At 36.2% G+C, this 11,909-nt stretch overlaps 1 protein-coding gene across 1 annotated transcript; it reads left to right on the forward strand.

Annotated features, from left to right (window-relative positions):
- Positions 1-1,047: 1,047 nt before the first annotated feature.
- LOC143037344 (uncharacterized) lies at positions 1,048-1,602 on the forward strand. Its single transcript, XM_076205482.1, has one exon. It carries the CDS (start codon positions 1,048-1,050, stop codon positions 1,600-1,602), a length of 555 nt encoding a protein of 184 aa, XP_076061597.1.
- Positions 1,603-11,909: the final 10,307 nt, after the last annotated feature.

Genomic DNA, 11,909 nt, shown 5'->3' on the forward strand with positions numbered 1-11,909 from the left:
TACAGTGTCTTCAGCGGCTCCCGCTATTGCTTTCATTATTCTTTTCAATCATATATATATATATATATATATATATATATATATATATGTATACATACATATACAGTATATATATATATATATATATATATACATATATATAAATATATATATATATATATACATATATATATATATATATATATGTATACATATATATATATATAAATGTATATATATATTTACATATATATATATATATGTATATATATATATGTATATATATATATGTATATATATATATATATATATATATATATATATAATATTGGATTTTATGCCTTTTTTATGCTACTTCCCTTGTAAAGTAGAAAAAGCCTTTGGTATATGTATTTATGAATGTATGTATGTATGTATGTATATATATATATATATATACATATATATATATACACATATATATATATATACATATATATATATACATACATATATATATATATATATATATATATATATATATATATATGATATTGCTAAATAGATTACAACCAATTGCAGGCAAAATTCTTGGAGAACAACAGGCAGGGTTTAGGACTGATAGATCAACAACAGACTACATCTTCACGCTAAGGATTCTGATGGAAAAGTACTGGGAGTATGATAAAGATCTGTGCCTTATGTTTATTGACTATAGACAAGCATATGACAGCATACATAGACCAACACTGTGGAATATATTGAGAGAAATGAACATGCCTAATAAGCTCATCTCACTAATCAAAAGATATTACTCTGAGGTCAAGAGTGCCGTGAAAGTAGGTAAGCGAAAAAAGAAATATTTCAACGTGAAAAGTGGACTGAGACAAGGGTGTATGTTATCACCAATACTCCTCAACCTAGTTTTGGAGAAACCCCTCAAAACTACCTCAAAGATGAATGAAGGAAAACAAATGGATAACGATAAAATCAATACAGTATACTAGCCTATGTGGATGACGTGGTCATCTTAGCAGAAAATGATGAAAATTTAGAAAGAATATCCATTTTATTGAAACTCGTAAAAGAATGGGCTTAGAGCGCAACGAGAACAAGACAAAATTGATGCTATTGTCTAGAGAGAGCACGATGCTAGGTGAAATGCCAGTCGGAACATTGCAGGTGGAAAGTGTGCAATATTTCAAATATCTTGGATCAACACTGACAATCGAAAACGTAATGGAGAAAGAATTAATGGAGGGAATTGGTGCTGGTAACAGATGTGCATGTGGTTTATCATCAGTACTGAACAGTCGTAGTATATATCGTAAAACCAAACTACGCACATACAATATTGTTATAAGACCAAAAGTACAATATGGATGCGTAACATGGACACTTACTAAGGAGAGAATGCAAAACTTAGAAGTGTTTGAGAACGGAATACTCCGTAAAATCCTTGGAGTAATGTACGATGAAGAGGAAGAGCATTGGAAGAGAAGACATAATATCCAACGACAACAGTTGTCAGGCCGGAGTAAAATACAAGATGTAGTCATGTCAAAGAGACTACTGTGGGCAAGACATTGTCAGAATGGAAGAGAACAGAATTCCGAAGAAAAACATGAATGGAAGAGTTGGTAGGGTCAGACCGCTTGGCAGACACCGATGTAGATGGACGGACAATGTCAAGAAGGATGTTCAGGAACTGGCACCCCAAGTCGGTGATTGGCAAGAAACGGCGCAGAACTGGAAAGTGTGGAAAGGCTTGGTAAAGATGGCGGTGGGACAGCAGGGCCGTGAGCCAACGGAGTAAGAGAATGTATATATATATATATATATATATATATATATATATATATATATATATATATATATATGTACATATATATACACACATATGAGTGGAAAGATGGTTGAGAAACACGGGTTAGAGCGAGAACACTGTATTACTGACGTTTCGACTACATGTCTTCTTCAGAGTGACAGACAGCGTGTGTGTACTTAATATATACTCTCCTTATGGCTCATCCGGCTGGACGTTTCAGAAAGTCGCATGCTGATTGGCCCGATACTCCCTCCTCCACAACCAATCTGGCGGCTGCAAATGACAAGTTAACGAACCCTTCTCTGTGGTTGCTGACCTTTCCCAGTGTTATGTACGCGGACTCGACCAGCTTTCTCATTCTCCTCTCAAGTCCGGTGCAGATAGGGCGTGCTTCCTCCCATTCTGGTAAATGCCCGTGCGTGTCCACATGTACTACCAGCGAATTTGAAGTCCTGTGATGCCGTATGTTGTTCTTGTGTTCTCTTAGTCTTTTTGTCAACCCCCGTGACGTCTCACCGTGATATGTTGCAGGACATCTACTGCATGGTATTCCGTATACTATGCTATTTTCGTTGGTGTGTTGTTCTTGTTTGTTACTTAGGACGTCTTTTATTTTGCGCCCGGATTTACATAAGCCGGCATCCAAATAGCGTATGTATGTATGTGTATATATATTTATGTATATATATATATATATATATATATGTGTGTGTGTGTGTGTGTGTGTGTGTGTGTGTGTGTGTGTGTGTGTGTGTGTGTGTGTGTGCGCGTGTGTGTGTGTGTGTGTGTGTGTGTGTGTGTGTGTGTTTGCGTGTGTGTGTGTGTGTGTGTGTGTGTGTGTGTGTGTGTGTGTGTGTGTGTGTGTGTGTGTGTGTGTGTGTGTGTGTGTGTGTGTGTGTGTGTGTGTATGTATGTATATATATATATATATACATATATATATATATATATATATATATATATATATATATATATATAAACACACTAGACAAATTACCCGCGCGTTGCTGCGAGTTTGTGAATTATCCCTAACCTAACCATACCCCACCTAACTTTAACCTTTAACCCTAACCAAAATATATATTCTTTTTAAATGAAATATGATTATCCAAATACCTGGAGTGATAGGGTATCAGAATATATATAGTTATGGGGATCTATCTCCAAAACTCTAGGAGGAGTTCGTGAACAAACAAACAAACAGACAGACAGAGAGACAAATGAAAGATAGTTATCCAAGTACCTTGGGTTATAAGGTTTCAGAATATATATTGTTATAGGGGTCTATCTGCAAACACCTAGGAGGAGTTCGTGAATGATCCCTAACCTAACCATACCTCACCTAACTTTAAAACCCTTAACTCTAACCAAAACATTTTGTTAATGAAATATAGTTATCCAAATACCTGGAGTGATAGTGTATCAGAACATGTATGGTTATGGGGGGTCTATCTCCAAAACTCTAGGAGGAGCTAGTGAACAAACAAACTTGATAGACAAATGAAAGATAGTTATCCAATTACCTTGGGTTATAAGGTTTCAGAATATATATAGTTATAGGAGTCTGTCTGCAAAAACCCAGGAGGAGTTCGTGAAGAATCCCTAACCTAATCATACCCCACCTAACTTTAACCCTTAACCCTAACGAAACTAATTTTCTTAAATGAAATATAGTTATCCAAGTACCTGGAGTGATAGTGTATCAGAATATGTATGGTTATGGGGGTCTATCACCAAAACCCTAGGAGGAATTCGTGAACAAACAGACAAACGAACAGACAGACAAATGAAAGATAGTTATCCAAGTACCTTGGATTATAAGGTTTCAGAATATATATGGTTATGGGGGTCAATCTTCAAAAACCTAGGAGGATTTCGTGAATAATCTTCAACCTAACCATTGAAGTGAATTGTTAACACTACATGGTGAACGGTACTCGGTCGTAAGAGAAGAATTGAAACAAACTTTTAATATCTTTGGACTCGTTTATTACATTGCCGTCCGCGATAGAATCAAATAAAAACAACCAGTATTTCAACATTTAGTAAAATTATGATATCATTTTACATTTACATGCTCTTTCCTTACAAAGGCTATCATAGTTTGTGGCAACATTATTTTCACAAATATAGATAATATTCATGGACACATACAATGGTTTGTTTAATCATAGTAATTCTTATGTCACAAAAATGCTATGCACGTTAAGGGGACACTACAACAGTGAGGTGTTACCACACCATACCCCCACCTAACTTTAACCCTTTAACCTAACCAAATATATATATATGTATATATATATATATATATATATATATATATATATATATTGTAAGGTGGTCCAGTCGTCCGATACTCGGAGTGACTGGAAGAGGAGGGGGACCCGGACAGCTTCGGCAGCGCGGAATACCTCTCCCAATTCCAACCACGGACAGTTAAAAGCTCATGTGAACACTGTACATTTTCACACCCCTGAAGACGGTCCTAGGACTAGGACCGAAACGTCGGGCATTAAACTTCCCACTTTGAGTCTGTTTTTTACGCTTCATGGACACACACATATATATATATATATATATATATATATTGTAAGGTGGTCCAGTCGTCGGGTACTCGGAGTGACTGGAAAAAAGGGGGACCCGAACAGCTTCGGCAGTGCGGAATACCTCTCCAAATTCCAATCACGGACTATTAATAGCTCATGTGAACACTGTACATTTTCACACCCCTGAAGACGGTCCTAGGACTAGGACCGAAACGTCGGGCATTAAACTTCCCACTTTGAGTCTGGTGTTTACGCTTCTCCCCTTACAACATGGATCCCAGACTCCAGATCTTCGCACATATGTATATATATATATATACATATATATATATTTATATGTACATATATGTATATGTATATATATATATATATATATACATATATATATATATATATGTATATATATATATATGTATATATGTATATATATATATTCTTTTTTAATTATAGTTATCCGAGTACCTGGAGTGATAGGGTATCAGAATATATATGATTATGGGGGTCTATCTCCAAGCTAGATTGAATGATAGCGGGCCAGAGTGGTCCATTCAAGAACAAATAAGACAAACAAAAAATAAAGTATCATATAGTGAGCCCAACTTAGGTGTTCAAGAAACCCCAGAAATTACTCAGAATTCATCAACTCCAAATGAAACTTTGCTAATTGTGAAAGGTGGCGTAATAAACTCGACGTTATTACACTCCAGAGTAATTAACAGAGTAGAAGTACTGTTGAAAGGAGTCTCTGTAGACTCTGAAATGTTAACCATCCCAGAATCAATTAGGATAAAATGTTCGAAATTGGACTCAGGGATTTATCAAACACACAAGAACAAGGTAGAAATATTAGTGATCAGTACTTTGAATAAAAACATAGTCTTAAGAGAAGGTACACAAATAGGATGTTTTCAATTCTGTACAAGACCTATTAAGATTTTAAAAGAGGGTACTGAGGAGGTGAAATCACCAATTTCATCAATATGTTCAGTACAGGAAGAAACCGATTTGGGAGAGAAATACAAGAGTCAGCTAGAACTTACTAGTTGTCCTGAGTTGGATGAAAATTTAGTTGCATTGCTTTTGAAGCACAAAAAAAACAATTGCTTTCACGGGGGACGCCTTGGGTAAAACAAATGTTTTAAATCAGATCAAATTAAAACCAGGGACTTGACCTATTTATATAACTGCCTATAGATTACCACATTCCAAGCTAGCCATTGTAGATAATGTTGCACTCTCTCATTAAAACCCAATCTTAATTGGAGAAGCGATCGTACCTCCAATCATTGGCAGAAGATTAAGACTAAATGGCAGGGTAACAATTCACTGCATATCAAATGTGAACTAAGATACACAGTAAATTTGAGTCGGTATTTCATAAGTTTAGGTGACCGGTGGATAGCTCGGAGTGGGGTTGAGGTATGTCAAACTAGAGTATAACTAACGTATATTTGTAATAATTCAATTAACTCTTATACACAAAACTTAGCCTATGCCTACCAGGACCACCAACACCACTAGGGCCCACCTAGCATACTTAACCTAATGATTAATTATGGGGAGCGGATAAGGAGTCTGCTCTGAACGGATTCAAGCCAGAGAGAGAGAGAAAGAGAGAGAGGTGACTTACTTCATGACGGCGGTCACCATGTTGGCCGCAGTTGCCAACTCGCTGTACTATTATCATTCATTTTATTACAGTCAGGACGACTTGAATAGCATACTACACATACAGACATCATTAACATGATAAGGTACAAATTATGATATGAATAATATTCTAGCTAAGATAAAAAATGGCACAGGAATAATACATAAGGAACATGAAAAGCCCTATTTCATATGATCTATGATTCAGGAAGGCGTAAAGTAGGACGTGGCTACAAATTAACTGAAACAGGTGGTTAAATGAAAAGCACATTTTTTATAAAGGAATACACGGAATTGTGGCCATGCAGCAATAAACTGATCACTGAAATGTTATCGCAGGATATTATTGAACCTAGTCTATTTGAATTTAACTTCCCCTTGATTCCGGTACCAAAATCAGATGGTACTATGCGTCCAGTTATTGACTATAGGGAATTGAATAAACAGACTGTCCCCAATATATTACCGTTACCGGTAATAGAATATATACTACGTAGTTTGGGAACAGGGAATCGGTATTTTAGCACTATAGATATCAAATCGGCGTTCTGGCAAATAGTGTTGAACGAAGATTCACGTGATTATACAGCATTTTCAACAACAATGGGACACTATGCGTTCAAACGAATGCCATTTGGGCTATGTAATAGTCCATTAACTTCTATGAGTTTAATGAATACAGTTCCAGATGGGTTGTTGGGAAACTGCCAATTCATTTCTAGATTATATTTCAATAGTTTCTCAAACAGCGGCAGAGCACTTTAAGAAATTAGATTTGGTATTCTCAAAAAAGTAGCTCAAAATTTGATGAGCCAAAGAGGTATTCCTCCAAAACTACCAAAAGAGTATAAGATAGAGGAATTTCATTTTAGCAATGAACTTTTATATAGAAAAACAGTTGTAAGTGGAAATGATATTTCTAGGGGCCCAGTGAATCAATTGGTAATTCCACAAACTCTTGTACAAGAGGTATTGAAATTACTCGTACTTCATGATAGTGATTGTAGTTCACATCTAGGAAAGGAAAAAAATTATTAAAAATTTCAACTTAAATACTTTTGGCCAGGTATAAAGAAAGACATATAAGCTTATATAGAAAATTGTTTGAAATATGCTGAGATAAAAGGTAATACACCTAAACCTGCTCCTATCCTATCATATCCCATACCACAGAAACCTTGGGAAAGAATTCACATAGATACACTGGAGTTACCTATGTATGAAAAACTGATATAAATATGTATTTGTTGCTGTTGATTGTCTTTCAGGATTTTGTATTTTACAACCCATACCAAATAAGAGAGCTGAAGCAATTATAATCAGTAATATATGATCAGATAATCTGTAATATCACTACTCCTAAGATCTTAGTTTCAGACAGTAGTGCTGAATCTAATAACAAAATATTGTGTAGGTTATTTAAGATAAACAAAGTTAATATTCAGGTGAATCATCCTCAGAGCAATGGAGTTGTAGAGAGGTTAAATAAGAAAATTATTACATGTCTTAGAGGTTTGATAAGCCCACATAGTATAACTTGGGATAGTTGGATTCCTTGTGTTAAATGTACCCTAAACAACCTAATTAATACAGCTACTGGAGAAACACACAATTTTTTTTTTTTTTTTTTTTGGGGGGGAGACAAAATTCCCCCATATGAAATCATGATTTCAGAACCTAGCCAAGTGTATAATATGGATGATTACATCTCAAATAGGATACATACCTTTCAAACTATACACCAAAGAGTTAGGGAGCACATGAAAGATTGTACACAAGAAACGAAGGAGTAACAACACAAAATGGCATATGAAATAGAATTACAATTAGGAGATTTGGTCATGGGCAAATTACATATAGTCCATAATAAAATTTTACCCAGATACTCCGGTCCTTATAGAATAATTTATCTTACACTTAGAAACTAGGGAAGTGTCAATTAGACTTACAGATGATTTAAAAAGGACTAAGATAGAAATTTAAGGTATACGCAGAGTGTGTAATAGGAGATTATCAGTGTGGATTTATGAGTGGAAAGTCAACGATTGACCATATTTTCTCATTAAAACAAGTAATAGAGAAAGCATGGGAGTATAATACGATACAATACCATTTGTTTATTGATTTCAAGCAAGCGTACGACATTATATACAGACAGAGCGTATGGGCCATACTAAAGGGATTTGGAATACCGGACAAAGTAATACGTTTAATGAAAGTCTGTCTCACAAACACAAAATCAGTGGTAAGGGTTGATGGAAGATATTCGGAATGTTTTGAAATCGAGAATGGCTTGAGGCAAGGATGTATGTTATCTTGTTTGCTGTTTAACATGGTGATGGAGAAAATAACTAGGACAATGATAAATAGAGAGGGTGGATGTAAACTGGACAACATTAAGGTCAATAATCTAACATACACTGATGATGTGGACCTAATTGGCGAGGGTAGAGATGACCTGAAAGATCTAATCACTCCACTAAGAGAGACAGCAGAGAGAGTTGGGCTGCAAATGAATTTCGATAAAACTAAACTAATGTGTATGAGCATAGAGGAGAGGAACGTAGAGGATGTGTTTTTCGAAGACAAGAGAATAGAGGAGGTAGAGAGTTTCAGATATCTAGGTGCAACAGTAACAAATAGAAACGAGATGAAGACAGAGATAAATATAAGAATCGCCTCAGCAGATGTCATTTTAGCCTTGTATCAATATTAAAGAAGAAAAGTATATCAAGAAATACAAAATTAAGAGTCTACAATATTAGTAAACCAATTCTTGCCTATTTCCTTTTTAAATCTAATTTTGTCCAGTTTATAACCATTACTACGAGTCCTGCACCCCGCACTCTACGTCTTTCCAGAGAGTGTAAGTTAAGGTGCCAAAGCCTCTCTTCGTAAGGCAAATTTCTGAGTCCATGTATCATTTTGGTCATTCTTCTCTATACTGATTCTAGTGAATTGATGTCTATTCTGTAGGACAAAGACCAAAACTGTACCGCATAGTCAACGATGGGTCTAACTATCGCTAGATAGAGTTTAATAATTACCTCTGCACTTCTATTCATTACCGTTCTAGCAATGAAACCTAATGCTCTGTTAGCTTTATTCCTGGCGCTAATGCACTGTTTCCTGGTTTTAAGGTCCGGACTCACTAGAACTCCCAAGTCTCTCTCGCACTCAGTTTTCTCTAAAAGCGTGTTATCTAAGCTGTATCTATTTTCGGGGTTATATAGCCCTACGTTTAACACTCTACACTTAGAGATATTGAAGTTCATTTGCCATTTCACCGACCATGTGAACAATTTGTTAAGATCATCCTGCAGAATCTCTGCGTCGTCTCCTGACCTAATTAGGCATCCTATTTTAGTGTCGTCCGCAAACTTACTAACATCACTATTTATCCCGTCGTCTAAGTCGTTTATGTACATAATGAACAACAAAGGACCCAAAACTGAGCCCTGGGAGTCCCCACAAGTAACATTACCCCACCTAGATTTTACTCCATTTATGGTGACCCGCTGTTTTCTGTTACTAATCCAAGCTCTAATCCATTCTAACACTTTTCCTCCTATGCCATGGGCTTTGATTTTATTTAGTAGTCTCTGGTGTGGCACCTTGTCGAACGCTTTGCTAAAGTCAAAGTAAATAACATCGTAATTATCATTGTTATCTGACGCTTTATATACTTTAGTGTAAAAGGATAGAAGATTAGTCACACATGACTTACCCTTGGAGAAACCATGCTGTGAATCACGAATGAAATTATGTCTTTCGATGTGTTCTCTGAGTATATCTACTATTACTGATTCAAGCATTTTTCCTATAACCGATGTCAAACTGATTGGCCTATAGTTGCATATAGACGATCTATATCCCTTCTTAAAAACAGGAACAACGTTTGCTTGCCTCCAAGCAGTAGGCACAAAACCAGTATCTACTGATTTATTAGATATTTCGGTCGCAGATCTCAAATTTACACTCCTTCAGCATTCTAAGAAAAATTTCTTCTGGACCCGGGAATTTTGTAGCTTTAAGTCATTCAATCTACTTAACTACTCCTACTTTACTAATGCTGATATTAGATAAACTACTTTCTTCATCCCCTCTGAAAATCGGATCGCAGTCAGGTTCTTTATCTAACCTCTCATTAGTAAACATCGACAGAAAATAATTGTTAAACTCCTCACTCATTTTTCCTCCGATTCTATCATGACATATTCATCGTTTTTAATATATCCTATTCTTTCTTTATTTTTTGTTCTATAGAGATGAAAGAAACCCTTTGGGTTGGATCTTGCTTGACTAGCAACCTTAATTTCATAATTACGTTTCGCTGTACTTATATTCTTTTTAACCAGCTTTGCCATTTCGTTATACCTTGATCTAAGGCGTGTTTCCCCGTTTTTTTTTTTTTTTTTTTTTTTTTTTTAACGTAAAATCCTATTGTCATTCCGATCTCATGCTTCAATCTATCCGTCATCTATATGGGAGTATTGCTATTTTTCCGTATTGACTTCAGGGGGATAAATGCATTTTGTGCATTAATAATTAAATCAGTTAGATTGCTATACATTTCATCCAAATCGCTGACCTGTCTGTTGAGCCCTCGCCCCCAAATGACCTGACCCAAGGTATGCATATTACCCTCCGTGACCCGACCCCTGGCCATGACCTGACCCCCGGTCACGCACCGAGACTCGACAATGTCCGAAACGTCCGCAACGTCCGCATGACATTTCATATTCAATTTCAAATAGGTTTTTAGTGTCAAAGTTTCCTCCCCTGAAGTCTGGTACTTGGACGTTATTCGTACTTTTTAATTCTTCCCAAATAATATTAAATCTTATTTCTTGATGATCGCTAGAGCCTAGACTATCTCCCACTTTTACGTTACTCATTAGGTGCTCATTATTAGTTAAAACTAAGTCCAGAGTATTTTCTCTCCTCGTAGGATCGGTAATCACTTGTTTTAGGAAATTATCCTGCACCACATCTAGGAATTTCTTTGTTTCTTGATCTCCTATTAAAGTTTCCTAGTCAATATTTCTATAATTAAAATCTCCCATGATCACAACGTTTTCGTACTGGGGCGCTCTGTGAATTTCATGAATCAGGGGATCAGTCTGCTCAATGCTGAGGTTAGGAGGTCTATACAAAACGCCAATAATAACTTTCTTATTCTTGCCTATAATCTCTACCCAAATGGATTCCGTACAGTCCTCTTCCTTAATCGAATTGTTGATAATACAGTTGTTGTTGTTGTTTTTTTTGTATTTTTAACGAAAAGTGCTACACCTCCCCCACTCCTGCCAACCCTATCCTTGTAAAAAAAAAAAAAAAAAAAAAAAAAAATTATAATCTTCTATTTTGATTCCCGGAAGGAAATGTTTATCAGCCATGCTGATCCAGGACTCAGTAATAGCTATAATATCGAAATTCTATACGCATGCTTTACCTCGCAGCAAATAAATTTTTTAATTATGCTTCTGCTATTTGTATAGTAAACTTTTAATTTATATTCCCTCCACCTGCTTTGGTGATTCTTTCCACAGTCCCTGTCTAAGTTGTTTCTATTGCCTAAACTATATTTCGATACTTCTCCCCCTACTCCCACGTAATCTACCCGAAAAAAAACTGTAGGATGCCTGCTTCTCGCTCAAGGGAGTCAGCAAGGAGCCGAAATCCTCTGGGTGACAAGTGCACCCCGTCCCTTGTATATAGATGGTTCCTACCGTAAAAGCTGTCCCAGTTGTCGACAAATGCCCATCCATTGGCGTTACAATGTTTTGCCAGCCTTCAATTCATTGCAATAGCCCTGGAATGCCACATGCCTCCAACTCTACGCCTCGGAAGGATTCCACATACAACAGGAACACCTCACCTGTTTCTAATCTTGTCTAGCGCATCTCGGAACCGCGCAAACAGTT

Source organism: Oratosquilla oratoria, chromosome 22 (assembly GCF_046742065.1).
Source record: "Oratosquilla oratoria isolate Oo_2021 chromosome 22, ASM4674206v1, whole genome shotgun sequence".
In the NCBI taxonomy this organism is placed as follows: domain Eukaryota; kingdom Metazoa; phylum Arthropoda; class Malacostraca; order Stomatopoda; family Squillidae; genus Oratosquilla; species Oratosquilla oratoria.